Source organism: Oikopleura dioica, chromosome XSR, assembly GCF_907165135.1.
Source record: "Oikopleura dioica chromosome XSR, OKI2018_I68_1.0, whole genome shotgun sequence".
NCBI lineage: Eukaryota > Metazoa > Chordata > Appendicularia > Copelata > Oikopleuridae > Oikopleura > Oikopleura dioica.
Genome location: NC_137294.1, coordinates 5,901,742 through 5,916,543, shown reverse-complemented (window position 1 = coordinate 5,916,543; position 14,802 = coordinate 5,901,742). Strand labels below are relative to the sequence as shown.

At 41.9% G+C, this 14,802-nt stretch overlaps 5 protein-coding genes and 1 long non-coding RNA gene across 6 annotated transcripts; 3 read left to right on the top strand and 3 right to left on the bottom strand.

Annotated features, from left to right (window-relative positions):
- The first annotated feature begins 47 nt into the window (after nucleotides 1–47).
- Nucleotides 48–805, top strand: LOC145708979 (protein disulfide-isomerase A3-like). Its single transcript, XM_081786671.1, has 4 exons — nucleotides 48–158; nucleotides 208–361; nucleotides 407–594; nucleotides 716–805. The coding sequence occupies exons 1-4, from the start codon at nucleotides 48–50 to the stop codon at nucleotides 803–805; spliced, it is 543 nt and encodes a 180-aa protein (XP_081642797.1).
- Nucleotides 806–1,390: 585 nt separating this feature from the next.
- LOC145710671 (uncharacterized) lies at nucleotides 1,391–2,016 on the top strand. Its single transcript, XR_014135058.1, has 3 exons — nucleotides 1,391–1,614; nucleotides 1,711–1,778; nucleotides 1,825–2,016. It is a non-coding gene; the product is annotated as an uncharacterized LOC145710671 (long non-coding RNA).
- Nucleotides 2,012–4,174, bottom strand: LOC145710666 (major facilitator superfamily domain-containing protein 12-like). The gene is made up of 10 exons (XM_081788464.1): nucleotides 3,992–4,174; nucleotides 3,836–3,927; nucleotides 3,684–3,775; nucleotides 3,481–3,639; nucleotides 3,228–3,436; nucleotides 2,961–3,183; nucleotides 2,763–2,906; nucleotides 2,453–2,668; nucleotides 2,189–2,406; nucleotides 2,012–2,141 (listed from the first exon to the last, which is right to left on the bottom strand). Exons 1-10 carry the CDS (start codon nucleotides 4,027–4,029, stop codon nucleotides 2,054–2,056), a joined length of 1,479 nt encoding a protein of 492 aa, XP_081644590.1. The 5' UTR covers nucleotides 4,030–4,174; the 3' UTR covers nucleotides 2,012–2,053.
- A 24-nt stretch (nucleotides 4,175–4,198) lies between these two features.
- On the top strand, nucleotides 4,199–5,948 carry LOC145710668 (uncharacterized). The gene is made up of 6 exons (XM_081788465.1): nucleotides 4,199–4,348; nucleotides 4,610–4,718; nucleotides 4,763–4,954; nucleotides 5,031–5,263; nucleotides 5,305–5,585; nucleotides 5,628–5,948. The coding sequence occupies exons 1-6, from the start codon at nucleotides 4,291–4,293 to the stop codon at nucleotides 5,841–5,843; spliced, it is 1,089 nt and encodes a 362-aa protein (XP_081644591.1). The 5' UTR covers nucleotides 4,199–4,290; the 3' UTR covers nucleotides 5,844–5,948.
- A 26-nt stretch (nucleotides 5,949–5,974) lies between these two features.
- Nucleotides 5,975–9,031, bottom strand: LOC145710669 (tricarboxylate transport protein, mitochondrial-like). The gene is made up of 8 exons (XM_081788466.1): nucleotides 8,891–9,031; nucleotides 8,129–8,341; nucleotides 7,328–7,466; nucleotides 7,127–7,226; nucleotides 6,996–7,080; nucleotides 6,779–6,955; nucleotides 6,541–6,738; nucleotides 5,975–6,493 (listed from the first exon to the last, which is right to left on the bottom strand). The coding sequence occupies exons 2-8, from the start codon at nucleotides 8,204–8,206 to the stop codon at nucleotides 6,308–6,310; spliced, it is 963 nt and encodes a 320-aa protein (XP_081644592.1). The 5' UTR covers nucleotides 8,207–8,341; nucleotides 8,891–9,031; the 3' UTR covers nucleotides 5,975–6,307.
- Nucleotides 9,032–9,168: 137 nt separating this feature from the next.
- Nucleotides 9,169–12,265, bottom strand: LOC145710670 (dual specificity calcium/calmodulin-dependent 3',5'-cyclic nucleotide phosphodiesterase 1B-like). The gene is made up of 11 exons (XM_081788467.1): nucleotides 12,137–12,265; nucleotides 11,896–12,018; nucleotides 11,225–11,279; nucleotides 11,018–11,190; nucleotides 10,905–10,968; nucleotides 10,260–10,432; nucleotides 10,020–10,215; nucleotides 9,910–9,973; nucleotides 9,646–9,865; nucleotides 9,526–9,604; nucleotides 9,169–9,478 (listed from the first exon to the last, which is right to left on the bottom strand). Exons 5-11 carry the CDS (start codon nucleotides 10,928–10,930, stop codon nucleotides 9,328–9,330), a joined length of 909 nt encoding a protein of 302 aa, XP_081644593.1. The 5' UTR covers nucleotides 10,931–10,968; nucleotides 11,018–11,190; nucleotides 11,225–11,279; nucleotides 11,896–12,018; nucleotides 12,137–12,265; the 3' UTR covers nucleotides 9,169–9,327.
- Between the last annotated feature and the right edge of the window lie 2,537 nt (nucleotides 12,266–14,802).

Here is a 14,802-nt window from a genome sequence, read left to right as displayed (position 1 = left end):
AGGCTCCGAAAGTTGTTATTTGGAATGAACAATACGACTCCTATAGGATGGAAGTGGGGGAAGTCTGCGACGAAGATATTGTCTGCGATATGCTTCCGGACGGATCAAATGTCCGCCAGTTCATACAACAATATCAAAATGGCGAGTTGAAGTTTTACGTAAAGGCGGGTTATTTTCCTTGTGAAAAATTATTTATATTGTACGTAGAGTGCAGAGCCACCAGAGGAAAACAACGACCCAGTGAAAATTGTAACTGGAAACACATTCAAAAGTATAGTTCTTGACGAGGAGAAGGACGTCTTCGTCGAATTTTATGCTCCTTGGTGCGGTCATTGCAAAACCTTGGAGCCAATTTGGGAGGGTAAGGCATTCGATAAGCATGTGGATTTCCTAAACTATAATTAAGAGCTCGCCCAAACTCTCCTCGAAGACGAAAAAATACTTTTTGCAAAGATGGACGCGACTGCCAACCACCCGCCAAAGTACTTTAGATACAGCGGCTTTCCGACAATATTCTGGGCAGGTCGCGGTGCAAAAGATGAACCGGAGCAATACAAGGGATCTCGAAACATTGAAGGCTTTCTTCAGGCATTGGTTAAAAATGACTTCTTCGAGAGACATTTAATCACGCAAAATCTGTCGACCTTGTGACACCCCATTGAAAGCGTGTAATTTTAATTTTATCTTGACTTGGCAATTTTTACAACCTCATAAGTTTATTCGCGAAAGAGTGGATTACAAATTGAAACTGGACGAAACCAAGGAATCAGAAGAAAACAATTCATACGAACATACTGAGCTGTGATATCCCGTATTAAGAAGTAATTACGGGAGTAATTAGAATAATAAATTTATTTGCTAGAGTGACCTAGTTGCATATTTCAAATTAACCTTTGATCTATCTTTTTGGCCGAACTCACTTGGTAATTTGTGAACATGATCAATGAACCTTCATCCGAGCAGGCCTTCATTCTGACTTTCGGACTACGGAAGAGGAATTACGGTAAAGAGAATTAAGCTGAACTCATTAGTAGATGTCCCGCGAATGTCGGCAAAAATGTCCGGCTCCGTTGAATGATGCAAGAAATGAATGATTAAGTGTGATAATGTTCGCACAGTGCTGCCCTGACAGAGAGTGACATGTTTCGTTTGGAAACATCTTAAATGGCCCAAGGCAAAACAGTGTTCGACATTGTCGAAATGCAATTATAGATAAGCACTCAATTATTAACCGCAGGCTGCAGGTATAAAAGTCCTCCACTAGTGACAGTCTACATCTATCTGCCAAGGTAAAGTCCCAACGCAAAACCAGAGAGCTCAAGAATCCAACTCCAAACTTTCTTTTCTGCTGCCTTAAAAAACCCAGCAATTAACATTCACTTTTAGTTAAAAAAGAAACATGAAAGTTATTTGTCTCGCGTTAGCCACCGTTGCTATCGCCTGTCCCTGGGATAAGTCGATGGACGAGGTCGTCCAGAGCTGCGCAACCTGTGGCGATGTTAATTTCGACGACTTGGAGAGCCAACTCGGCGTTGTGCTAGGCTCATTCTGTCGAGAGATCCAAGAAGCTGGCTGCTGCAGTCCATCCACTCGTTCCGTTCCAATGTTTAAAAGGCACGTGATCATAAAAGAACAGAATCTCTCTGAAGATGCTCTCCTTAGAGCATAAGAGACCTATTTTTATTATTTCATGCGATCACCTACTACAAGGAACCCAATTCTTTCTCTCTATAAACGTAGTTTCCAGCCAATCGGCATTTAAATCTCCCCTGAATCATGTGAGTACAATCAATCAATTTCGAGCTCATTATAATCTTTCCTTAGGGCTGGCTGGACTGCTTCGACAACGGAATCACTTTATCACCCCTATACTCTGTATATTCTCTGAGTATTCACCCTGAGAAAGGATCAGTCTCCAGCAAACAATACTTTTTCTTCGGATTTTTCTTTTTCTCGGTCGGTACAAAATCTATTTACTTATTTTCTTTTTGCAATACAAAAAACAAGTTCGTTCAGCTTTGTCGTTTTATTCAATAATTTTAGTAATTGATAATTATTTGTTGGCAAGGAGCGGGCGGCGTTCGGACTCGAGGTTGTGACTTTGCGAGTAGGAGAGTGACATTGAGTGATGACGCTGGAATCTAAAGCCGTGGTTAGAAAGGTCTCGCTTTGGCAGAATCTGAACTACCTATTTGAGACGATAATGGAGCTCATCACGTCGTCACCGTGCTCTTCCGTCCTCTCGAATTTTGGGTAGCAGAGGTAAACCACCATGGCGAGGCCGGTGAAGATCATTACCATTCGCCCGAAGAAACTAGGGAAGTCGTCGTGGCACTCTTGAGTTGAGTGCTCATCACCGCAGGGTGACATGACTTGTGTAACAAGTGCAGCAAGCCCGTTCATCACCTGAAAACGTGTAAATTCAAGAACTACGTTTCATGCATTGAAATACCTTATCGAAGACCGAATAAGTTCCGTAAACAAAGGACGAGGACTCTCGATTTCTGCCGATCACATCTACAATCGAGGAAAGAGACATAATCAGCGTTCCAGCAGCGCCCATGCCAAGGAGAATTGCAATTCCCCAAATTTCATTCGTCGCCGTGTGTAAGAACTCGAGCCAGACAAAACCACCTGCGACCATCAACGTCGCCAGAATCATCATACACTTGAAAAGATGCATTAATTTTAGTCTCAGAAAACTTATTTGCGTAAAAATTACTCAAAATGGTTGTTGACCGTTGTTGAAATTGATATTTTACCTTTTTGCCTGTAATTTTAAGGATGTGCGGAAGAGCAAAAGATAGGAACATCCCTGACGCGTAGAGAACAAGTGGACAAAAGCCAATGTAGCTGTTTGGGAACTTGAGTGATGTTGTGATCAGGACAGGGAAGAAGAGCAGTTGCTAGCGTAAAAATGATTCCCATTCTAGCTGCTTACTAGCAGGTATATTGCATACCTGATTGTACATCAACCGTGTAAGTGTGTAGCAAACACCTACTCGGAAAAAGCCTGGCTTTGCCGCCCATTCTCGGACTGTGAGGGTCTTGTGCTTGACCGTAGAGGTGACATGAGTTGTTTCGAGGATCGGCGTTTCGGTTGGATCTTCTGGTGTGAGGGTCAGGAAGGTTAGCGCGAAAATAAAACCAACCCCGGTTGACACGAAGTTGAGCGTTGTAATCAAAAACAAAGATCGCCAAGTTGTTTATTGCATAAAAATCTTACCTGCCACCGCGTGTTCCAGTCAAGTCCGGCGCCATCGACCGAGTTTTTTATGATGAAACCGGCCAAAGTGTATGTCAGAATCGAGGCGCAGTATACCATTGCTTGACGAATCGAGTTCAAGGAAATCTCGTCTTGCTCCGTTATCGCTAGCGAAGGAATGAGTGACAAGTGCGCAATCTGTGCGATTGCCCAGCCAGCGTTGAAAAGTACCTGAAGAAGCATTACTTCGAAAATTATTGACAAGAAGAACTTACTTGACAGCTCATCATATGATACACTGCCATCCATTCGGGAGTTATACCCGGAACATAAGTAAACGGCGGTAAAAATGTAAAAACAATGCCTATCAGCACCATCAGAGTTCCTATGGCGTGCCAGCCTTTTCGCCGACCGAATTTCTTTATAAGCGTAACCTTTCAATTCCGACTGTTACTTTATGGGATCCTATGCAAGTTACCTTATCACACTCGTTGCCGACCCAAAGGTTGAAAATCGCATCGGCGAATTGCGCGACTAGAATAATATATCCACAATTAGTTGATGAAATCTATTTTTGGCTTCTTAAAATTGCATAAATTCTAAAGTTGCTAAGTTAGAAGCCACTAAACTTGAGCGTGTCTTGCATCCACACGAGACCGTATCCAAACCACATTGTACCACACATATCATTGAGAACATGACCGGCGCCAAAACCGACCTTTATTTAGAATTTTAGAACCTCTCTTAGAATCAATCATAAATTCATTGCTTTCCGACCCCTCCTTTGCCAAACCCGAGAGGGTTTTTCGACGAGCTTTTGGCATTTTTATGTCTCAGGATTTCTCCGCCTGGATGAGCTGCTATTCTTCTCTATTTCTTATTATTTCTAGACGTGCAAAAATATGTGCGAAACAGAATTGTGAAATCGCGGTGGGCCACCTTCTCAACCGTTTTGGCTCGACTCGAGACCGTTTCTGTTTTGAGCTTGCAAAATACAAATCAGCTCTTTGCGATCAGACACCAGTTAGCAGCTCAAACGCGAGGAGACAAAATCAGAAGTTTTCACATTTTTCCGAGAGTATCGGATGAGTCCGCAAAAATCGCCCGACTTCCAGGGCCGTTTTCAAGAGATCGACAAAAAAGGCGCGTTTTATTTATAGTGAAACAAGAGTTTTCTAAAGGCCCGATAACGGTAGAATCTAACTTCGTAAGAGAGTTCAAAGAAGGTTTAATTATCTTAATTCTTCACTATTATAAATCGCTATAAAGCAGGAATCGTTCAATTTTACCTCGTTCATTTAAATCAAAGAAGATCTTCTTTAGGTCTATTTATTTTTCATTTATTCTTGATTGAGAAGTAGACATAAAAAGAATATCTGACAATTATATGAACTATGAGAAAAGCCGAAGATATCTTAATCGGAATGCAACTGCCGTTCACAGCTGCGTCGCGAAAATACCCGACTCCCATTAAGCCGGCTGGATCTCCTCCCTCCTCCGAGCAGTCGTCCAGGTAAATCAAAAATAACCACTTTACTCAAAACAGTTCAAAATTAGCTCTTCTAAACCCAAACGAGCTGCATACACCGAAGAGGAGAAAGATTTCCTCTTCGCTAGTTACAGGGAAAACCCATACCCGTCCGTATCGCGGAGAACTGAAATCGCTGACTTTCTGCAGAAACCATTTAGCCAGATTAGCTGCTGGTTCAAAAATCAACGAGCGAGAAGTGGTGACTTCAAAAAAGGGAACTTGTTTAAATTACTCATGATAAAAGTTAGAAAATGATTCATAAATACAACAATTATTAGACAACGGAAAAGGGACACCAGGAAAGAAGCTTCCAAAAGTGGATAAGACCCCAATCACCGCCATAAAAATGGACCTTGCGGACGGACAGGATATATCTCCTCCTTGTCTCCCAGCTACTTTGGAATCAGCACAGACTTCTACCACTGCTACAGTGACTACCCCTATTACCACAGAAAAAGTTTTACCGCCAGCTACCAACCTTTCTACTTCTATTCATTCGTCTAACCAAGTTCTCATGCCTCCAAGAGGTAAAAAATACAAATGTTTGGTCAATATTTATGCTCTCCAGTTAATCATCAGAAGATGGAACCTGCGAAAGAAGATGCCACCGTAACAGAGAACACACATCATCAAGGGAAGCAGTCTCCATCGCCTGAAATTTTTAACACTTATCCTCATCTCGGTTTTCAACATCCAATGTTTAACACCGACCAGCAACAACTTCAGTATCATATTTCTAATGCGGGCTTTCGAAGCGATCATTTCGGTGAGGATCCACAGAAGCTGCTGCGCCTTGCTATTTACAACGCTCGCTGTGCCTCGGCACTCGCTACTGAAGCTACGACCAAAGTAAGCAGAAAAGAGAAAATGATATAAAAAGAGCTTGTTTAGGCCTTGACAGCGAACATTATATTGAATGCTTTGATGAAGCAAATGCAATCTCCTTTTGCGACGATGCGCAGCGATCAGACCTCCGATGGCGCGTCTGGCTCATCGGGCAGCTCCTCTTCAGGCTCAGCCGCGGACGGCCCGACCGACGACGGCTTTGAAATCAATGTTGATCGCATTTCTGACTCGGACTCGATCGTCAACATTCGTACTCATTAATCCTCCTCGATCACCGTGCATTGACTGTACTTTTTCTTGTGTACATTCTCCACAACTGCCAGCTATATTGATTGAAAATACACCAATTCAATAAATTAATATCTATCCTAGATATATTACGAAACTTGTTTGCTAAGGAATTTATTAAAATAATATTGACCCGAATTTTCTCGGGAAAAATTCAAAGCCCGAAATCTTCAGTTTTCGGAAGAAAGAAAAATCAATCAAGCAACAGATCGTTCAGAACAGAAGAATAATAGAAACAAGACTTGAAAAGAATACACCATCCAAACATGAGAGTAATAAGTTGTCTTTAACGTTCACGATGAGCGTCGAAATAAGAATATTGAACTGTTGTAGTAGAAGTAGATAGAATTGTTGATCAGGAATAACGATCATTTCGAACAGAAGCTTAGCCTTCAGGGTCAAAAAAAAACAACGAACATTTGCCTTGCATCTTAAACTTATTCGGGAGCGACGCGGTCTAGCACTTTCAGGACCTCTTCGTAGATGACGAAGACGAGGGCGACGTCGAGCACCACTCGGCTCATTCGGGGAAGGGTGCCTTTATACAGCGCGGCTGGCCCTTCATTTTTCAGGATTCGCATGAAGCAGTCCATCGAGTTTTTGTACTTGCTCGATTCCAAGCCCTTGAAGTGCGCGGTTAGATTGTTGCCTTCAATTGCGCTAATATTACCTGCATTCGCGTCTTGACAACATCAATCGGCGTGTTACCGATGACAGAGGCAGCTCCCGCCATGCCACCGTAAACTGCAGTGTAAATAATTCCAGGAGCGGAGCCTGTTCTATCGACGTGCCAGGCCTTTAGCGAGTCCATCACGCCGAATCGAATCATCTGGTTTGAACCTTGTTTTGCGAGTGTAGCTGTCAAACCCTTAAAATGTATTGAGTTAAAGAAAATCGAAGAAACTTACCTTGTAGCATCCAGCAAATCCTTCTTGAGCGATGATGGTTCGCATTCCATGGAATAGACCACGGTATTGAGGTTTTGCTTGGTTCATGTCGTGAATGAATTTCACTTTTACTGTCTCCATCGGACACACGGCGAGAATTGCTTCCGCAAAACCAGCAAATAGACCAGATAACAAGCTCTAGAGTCCAGTTATTAACTGTGGAAAGTAGTAAACTTACAGTTGCGACTGGATTTCTAGAGGCAAACCCGTCGCCAAAACAGCCACTTTGTATCTTGTTGGAGGCCCATTGCTGTGCTCCGAATCTAACATGAAAATTGAATGAGTTTGTTTAGGCGATTAGCAGCTTACCTGACTGCTGCTTTCGGAATCGAGCCGACAAGAAGCACAGAGAGTCCACGGTAAAGTCCGCCGACACCTCGCTGCGCCACAGTCTGTTTAGCGCAGTCGACTAAAACACACGTCTGTTTGAGTTTTCAAAAAAGGCCTAAGGTTAAGTGCTGAGTAAATCTTGGTATGTTTTATTTCAAGAGGTTAAACTGAGTCACTCACCCATGCCGCGGTATTTCGGTGGGTTTGCTTTTTCGTCGAGCTGCAGTTGGGTTTTCACGTATTCTGTTGGGTAGGTGATGCAGATTTCTATTCCTCCTGCAAGGCCACCAGCCAGGATATTCTTCCACACATATTTTGACTAAATATGGATATAAAAAAATATAGAGTGCCAATTTTGAGCTGATTATCTGGGTGATGAACAAATTGGAAGCTAGTAATTCAATTACTGGGCGTCGGCAACAAGCAGACAAGTATACAGTGGTTAATTAGGTAATCAATTTGCTGGCCCTGGGGGAAATCCATCACTGGCGATTTACAGTCGCTCTGGAGAGAAATCAAGGCATAGTATCAAAAGGGAGTCGTCTTAGAAATAAACCTTGCGTTTAGAGTGGGTCCTTGACGCTGGACGCCTTTGATTAGAATCGATTCTCGGGCTTGGATCTACATCAGGGACATGACTCCCGTCATTTTCATTTAATTATCGCGAAAAGAAATACGGTGAGTCCCGCTTGCCTATTGTCAGAAATCCGCGTTTGAACTGCCTTTCAATCAGAGCTAAATCTCAAAGTTCAACTAATTTAACTTTTTGAAATCACTATGTTGCAATGCATGATTTAACTCTGCTTGGAACGGTTGGCTTGTTAATTTCCATTTTTACGATTTGACCGTAAAGCCTGAACTGGCTGTTCTACGTTATCCAAAGTAATCAAAAACATTGTTAACTAGAAACGGCGCTGCGAATTCTGCAATTTCGCGTTACTGCTAGTTAAATAGAGAAATTATTAAAATTCAATATTTAACCTTTCGTTTTCCACCGGCGGCGGCGGCGTAATTTTTGGCTGGGTTGTAACCCAACCACGTGACTGGGGAATTGTTCATCGCAGAAACAGGTTCTCCTTTGATTTTCTCTCCCTTAAAGGTTTCGTGCTTCAGTGCGGCGTCCGTCGGTGCCTTCTGGCCAGACTCAGTCTAACACGGCCGCAGAGCTAAAACCAGGGGGAGGTGGCGCCCCAACTAAAAAATAGCTTAACCGAGCGTATGTTCAACGCAAGAAACCCCACCGGGGTCAATCAGGCCGAGTTTTTTTAGAATTTTATGGGCAATCGTAATCTGTAACGAGAGCTCTGGCCAAACTCAATAACCATAAACGTATCTTTTTAGAAGTACGTTGATATTCTGTGAGAGATAATTACTCGAATACAGGTTTATTGATATTAATAAAGAGGCAATCACCGTAATTAATTAATAATTATTGCCGATTTTAGACTGCAAAATATTTGCGAAGAGTTGTTATATAAATAATAAAAAAGCATTCATAGTGATTCGTAAAATGAAAGTAAATTTATTCCCCAGTTAAATAAGATGAGCGATTTTGCTCATGTTAAACCCTATGATATATTTAGCCGTGGCATGAGAAGATCTGTTATCGGCAGTTTATTTTGACTGCTTCTATCCGACAAAATATTGATGTTATTTATAATCACGAGTGAGACTAAACAAATCTTCTCAAAAGGTTATTTTTGTTTGTAACTCAGAAGTATTGCTCTCGTTCAGTTGACTTACTGGTCAAAATTCAACATTTTCAGCGTTTCTCTCTTCTTTCTCACTTTCTCTCTCTCTCTTTTTGACTATTATTGATTCGCTCGACCAAAATTACGATTTGATGTCGCGCCAAATTTAGTTGAAATTTTTTGAAAATAGGAAATGACTCGAATAAACAGGTGATTTTTTTTCAAAAGACATTGTTTCTCTCACAATGGCTAGGTCTAAAACTCGGGTTGTAAAAATAGCAATGACTCATTGAGGGTCAAGTATATTATTTTATTCATATTGAATTCTTCCGTAGGTACAAGTGGCTTTTTGGTGTCTTGAGTATAGTAGGTGCTTAATTCGAAGCTCTTCGATCAACGATGATTTGTGTGTGTTTTCTTGGATATTTTTTTGAGCAGCTGCTTTGACGCATTTCCAGTTTTTATTTCCCCTGCGTATATGCAATTTGTCTATTCTTGCTGGGCTTCTAGTATTTCGTTGACTTTGTCCAAGCTCACTGAGCCCTGGGCTTCAAAACTCGCCCATTTCATTCTGTTCTCCGTTAAATGCTCCATCCAGATAGAAGAGAACTTGTCTATTATTGGCAGCACATCTTCGTGGCTAAAGATTTTCGCATTTCAATTGTCTCGATCAAATGGCGCACTTACTTTATATCTGAGTTCCTTATTGCTTTAAAGTTTTTCTCCGTTGAAATTCTACTTTTAACTTGGTCCTCCTCAAGAACCACTGAAATTAAGCTTCAGATGTGCAAGTTCTAGTGTCCTTACCTGGTAGGAAGGTGACTGCAATGAAAAATGCAGTTTCCGTTAAAATTGCGAAAGTCGGCTCAATAATATAAGCCATGAAGCCTATTTGACTCTTTGGGACATCTGTAGTAACTCTATCGCACAGGAGACTGACGGGAATATCATTTGCCTTTTCGATGTCTCCCTGGCGGAAAAATTCTTCCAGTAACAGCGTTGCTGACTTTGAGTGAAATTTCCAGGGCTAGTTATAACACGCATCTTTGATTTATTCATTTTGAAGCTCACCTTGACGCAATTACTCAGATCGGCAGAATGTAAGAGCAATTCCATTATGCGAATTTTCTCCATGCTAAAAGGATTGTTTTGAGATCAAGGAAGAAAACTTGGTCGAATACGTTCTGGGATATTCGGCTGATTTATCGACGAGTACATTGTTCCAGTATTCCTTGGGCATTCGTATTGCAGATTTGATGGTTTTGATTTTGTCGAAATGCGTGCTCATGTCTGTGCTGAGCACCATTGCGATCACGTTGGAGCGGAATTCTTTATACTGGGCATCGTTGAGACTTGAAGTCAAGTCTTTGTCCTCCTCTAAAAATACGTTGACTTGTGCATGATCGCCAGTGAGTTGCCACCGGTCTTCATGATTCGGAAGGCTGTGGAAATGTGGTGATTCTCGAGCACTGACTGGTCGTTGTACAGCAGCGCCAAGTTAGACTTTGTGTTGATGTGAAATTGGTTGCTCTGGCCGGTGTGCGCCAGGTCATGGATTGCCGCCGCGAATAATATCGAGAACAGCTCCAGATCACTGAAAACGGTTGCCAATTTGAGCAAGCTAACGGAAGCGAGCGAGCGCGCCACAGTAATGTCTCATTACTGCGTTCTAAAGTAAGCGAGCGGAAGTGTAAGACTTTACTCTTTCTACATAACACTGCTCAAATTGTCCAACCACACTGAACCAGTGCGCCATTTGGGTTTGAAAGAGCAGCTGATGCACGGTGACCATCACGTCTGTGGCATGGATGTTGTTGTGATAAGGAGCGCCACTCTAGTGTCATTATATAATTTCTATTTCTAAATGAGGACTTTCTTCTTGCAGAGTATACACTGTAGACCTTTAGAGGAACAGCTTTGGAAAACAAAATTAAAATATTTCTTGCTGAATAAAGTTCGAATCTAATCTGGTTCGGGGTAACTATAAGAGTAAAAAGACCTCATGAGGGATGCTAAGATAGAAGAGTGAAAGCGATGATAAGACAGGAGGGAGATAAGCTACTCACAACTTGATACTCTTCTTCGATGGCATCTGCGAAGTTTATCAGTGTGGTTTGTTTGATCCCGAACCTTAATTCGACAGATAAATTATCGCTGTAATGATGATACTTGCAATCACCTGCTGTTGATATTGTATTTTCGGAAGAGCTCGAGCATACTATAGTGCAAGGGGTGTCCATTTGTCAGTTCGCCTGCCTTGAACGGATTCCAGCCCCAGTTGTCGATTTCCGATAAATAATCCGAGAGTTGGTCGCTTATCACGTCCTGCTTTATTGTGAACATCCTGAACGTCTGAGGAATGAGCAAAGCTATACATCTGTCTTACTTTTGGAGGCGGATGTGCATATTCATGGCCTTCACCAACTTACGGAAGCGGCCCTCTAGAACGCATCAGTTAGTTTTTATAGAAAGGAGACACCAATTCCATGCGACATGCAGGTGCGATTCTAACTAAAATCCATCCACGTGATTGCTATTTTTCCTTATCGAAATAGCATCCGGTCTAACCGTACTTCTTAAACTTGCGAATTATTGTTGGAACCTGTTTTATATCTCTACGTTCTGATCGTTAAACTTTAGAAGAAGTTGACGTTAGAGTTACATCCATCCTAAGAGATGTCTTCAGCTCACGTGCGTTTTGTAAAGGTCTATATTTTTACAAAGCGATATCACCAGTTATGATAACTGCCAATCATAAAGCTTTATGTGTCATATAAAGGTAGTGAGGGGAATTCTATATAAGCAACAATACCGAATTTTAGCACAACAAACTTCTGCCCTAAAAATGAGTTTTAGGCTGCGTCAGCCGCTAAAACTTTCGTCCAAATAAATCGACTTTGTCTTTTCCCAGTGTAAAATCAAATTTCTATTTCTTAGAAAAACTGGACTTTCAAAGTTACTTACAGACTTGTTAGTTACAGACTGTAACGTAATACATTTGAATCGACCAAGATAGTCTGGATCACAGAAAACCTGATAGAGCTTTCGATGACTTACTTTTGCGTTCGTTTTCGTCCTGCTCTTGTCGAGAAAACGTAAGGACGATCCATTGGCGAACCTCTTCCGGTACTTCTGTAATCGTACACCGGCGGACATCATGAATCGTGACTTCCGAATTCGCTGAAAATAAAATCTATGAAGTTAATTTCATTTTATGTCGAAACATGATATTATCATGATGATAAGTTCATGAAATCTGAACTACTAGTGCGGATTTATCTAGAATTAAGTGGCTAACCTTTGGATATCCTCTGCTTGACCTGATGTTGATTCGAGCGTTCACTTCCCGCGTTCGCCAGAAGTCTGTCAGAAATCTCAATCGTCAGGACGGGCGCTTCATCGCTCTCGCCTGGGTGCTCATGGCTCCTTAGTATGAATTCAAAACTCATTTTCGTTAAAGACTCGCAATATAATATAGACTTATTTTCTCGTGACTCGAGCTCATAAAGTGCATCCGCAAATATTGCGCAGAGAAAAACATATGGGCTCGATTCGAGAAAATATTAAGACAATATTTTGTGTTTGAAAGTTTGAATCCTTTCCCACAGCGCGTTATTCTTCTGCTCGGATCTCCATCGTTCATTTTTTCGTCGCTCAATCTCCTTTCATGCCTAAATACAATACATTCAAATTACATGGATAACACGTGCTTTTCTCAGATTATAGTGCTCTTATTAAGACGGGCTTACGCGTCTCCCGGGCTCATAAATTATTGGTTCCTCCTGGTGCTCTTTCTCACTCTTTCGCTTGAGCGTAATTTTCTATTACTATCAAGCTCTCCCCAAGAAAAATAAAACACTCCTGCGTTGATAAAAAGCGTGATACAAAAGGGGATATTTGAGCAGGTGTTTTTTGTGATCACTCTTTCTTAGTTTCGTAAAACAAAACTGATCACCCTCTTTCGTTAATTTTTAAACGCAGACGATGTAATCCATCCGCCTTCTATCGAATACCTGGAGCACTTTAGACCCATAATTACGTTTCTCTCCTGTGATCAAATTTTGATCACAAACAAAAACGTTCAAAAACGATGGAAGGTGTACGCATCTATGTTTATGTTTGGCCAAAGCGGTTTGATAAGAGTAACTAGCTCAAATAAAACTCGAAAGCTCTGAATGCCTTTTTCAATGAGGAAACTTATCAGAGGACCTGGCCACAGATTGAAGCTATCAGACTATGGAGAGGGAAAGACGAAAATATGCTTGTAAGGCAAATCTATCGTAAAAAGACAATTTACCCACGAGTAGTCAAGCGAGAAATCTTAATCGAAGTAGAAATAAAAGAGTAAACGCACTGCTGAGTGGGGCAGTGTCAATTCCAGGGTGAAATAAATTCTGTATCTTGCGACTCTAGCACCTCATCAATCAACTCAAAAATACCGCAAATAAAGATAAAAACGCGCTAAGTAGCAGATTTTTAATCGCTTCGCACCATCGCACCATGAAATACAAAACATAAAAAAGTGGATGTCTTTTTGTCAAAACACGGAAGTCATAAAATATGATTAGCCTGTGTGGGTAGAATCGATTACCATTCGGTCATAGGAGTCGGCGCGAACCAGACTCGTGGCATGCTTCGGCACTCTCGTTCTCTCGATTTCCGACAACGCGATGAACTTTTTTAATTCTTCTAGGCGTTGTAATGTTTCTTACTGCTGTGCTCTCTTATTAATTGATGTATTCTGATACTGCACTGAGCGCTAGTATTCAGACTGTGTGCTTCCCTCATATACGCACATGAGCAAGTTCTGAGAAGCGAAATTGCCCATTACTGACCCTTGATCGTTCAACGTGATAACACCTCTTTTCTCGCAGTACAATCCCTCTTTTTCTTTTCCACGCGTCTTGGGCACGCACTTATGAGTACGACTTTTTTCAAAATTTTCAGCGACGCGGTGAAGCTTAGCTTTCTCAAGAGGGCTTTTCCCGTTGTTTTTTGACTATTTTTTGGAAATAATAGAGCGGCCGCGGTGGACCTAGCACGAGCCCTAGGGCAAACTAAACTAACTCTCCTACCTTGAGGCCAGGTTGGCATTGTCCCGATTGGCGAGGTCGTTACTTTCTCTCGATGGAACACACACGCACCGGGCCCCTTGTGTGAAGAAGCTTGTGTGGCATGCGTCTTGGGCACGCACTTATGAGTACGACTTTTTTCAAAATTTTCAGCGACGCGGTGAAGCTTAGCTTTCTCAAGAGGGCTTTTCCCGTTGTTTTTTGACTATTTTTTGGAAATAATAGAGCGGCCGCGGTGGACCTAGCACGAGCCCTAGGGCAAACTAAACTAACTCTCCTACCTTGAGGCCAGGTTGGCATTGTCCCGATTGGCGAGGTCGTTACTTTCTCTCGATGGAACACACACGCACCGGGCCCCTTGTGTGAAGAAGCTTGTGTGGCATGATTAAGGATATGGTGCCCGAATTTAAGTCACATATATGAACATAGTGAGCTTATTTTTTAATCCTTGTAGCAACAGCAGCAGCTTACTTATATATCTTGGCGAGAAGTAGGAATCTGATTCAGGCTCCGGTAATCTTTAGCAAAAGAGGTTAATTCTCTTCGGGATCGCGCCCCTCCGGCGTGCACGCCTAGGGAATGGAATCTCGCCCCAGCCGCACACCTTTCCCGTCGCTAATTACACGAGCCAGCAGAATCTACATATGTAATCATCTATCCATCATTCGGAATGCATCATTGGCTCCAGCAGTAAAATCTTCATTTCAGAGCATTTAAGCTACGATTAATTACAAATTGAGAATACCCGCAAACACGCATATTCAACGTCTCCACTCACAAAATTAGCCTTCATATTCAAACGCAACAAAACGAGTCGCTTCGAAATCAAGGAAGAGTTCTTACCTTGCTTCGGGACATAATTAGATGGCGGGGTTCAAGTGCGACGCTTTCT

Coding starts and splice junctions, on each gene's coding strand:
- LOC145710666 (XM_081788464.1), bottom strand. CDS start 4,029: ATGCCAAAAGCTCGTCGAAAAACCCTCTCGGGTTTGGC. Junction 3,437..3,480: donor ATCATATGATGAGCTGTCAA/GTAAGTTCTTCT, acceptor ATGCTTCTTCAG/GTACTTTTCAACGCTGGCTG. Junction 3,184..3,227: donor GACTGGAACACGCGGTGGCA/GGTAAGATTTTT, acceptor ATCTTTGTTTTT/GATTACAACGCTCAACTTCG.
- LOC145708979 (XM_081786671.1), top strand. CDS start 48: ATGGAAGTGGGGGAAGTCTGCGACGAAGATATTGTCTGCGATATGCTT. Junction 362..406: donor CTTGGAGCCAATTTGGGAGG/GTAAGGCATTCG, acceptor ACTATAATTAAG/AGCTCGCCCAAACTCTCCTC. Junction 595..715: donor AAGGCTTTCTTCAGGCATTG/GTTAAAAATGAC, acceptor CAACCTCATAAG/TTTATTCGCGAAAGAGTGGA.
- LOC145710670 (XM_081788467.1), bottom strand. CDS start 10,930: ATGCCATCGAAGAAGAGTATCAAGTT. Junction 10,433..10,904: donor TCGAAGAAGAGTATCAAGTT/GTGAGTAGCTTA, acceptor AACCGTTTTCAG/TGATCTGGAGCTGTTCTCGA. Junction 9,866..9,909: donor ATCTGAGTAATTGCGTCAAG/GTGAGCTTCAAA, acceptor TGTTATAACTAG/CCCTGGAAATTTCACTCAAA.
- LOC145710669 (XM_081788466.1), bottom strand. CDS start 8,206: ATGAACAATTCCCCAGTCACGTGGTTGGGTTACAACCCAGCCAAAAAT. Junction 6,956..6,995: donor CTAGAAATCCAGTCGCAACT/GTAAGTTTACTA, acceptor ACTGGACTCTAG/AGCTTGTTATCTGGTCTATT. Junction 6,739..6,778: donor GATTTGCTGGATGCTACAAG/GTAAGTTTCTTC, acceptor ATACATTTTAAG/GGTTTGACAGCTACACTCGC.
- LOC145710668 (XM_081788465.1), top strand. CDS start 4,291: ATGAGTCCGCAAAAATCGCCCGACTTCCAGGGCCGTTTTCAAGAGATC. Junction 4,349..4,609: donor TCAAGAGATCGACAAAAAAG/GCGCGTTTTATT, acceptor CTATGAGAAAAG/CCGAAGATATCTTAATCGGA. Junction 4,955..5,030: donor GGTGACTTCAAAAAAGGGAA/CTTGTTTAAATT, acceptor CGGAAAAGGGAC/ACCAGGAAAGAAGCTTCCAA.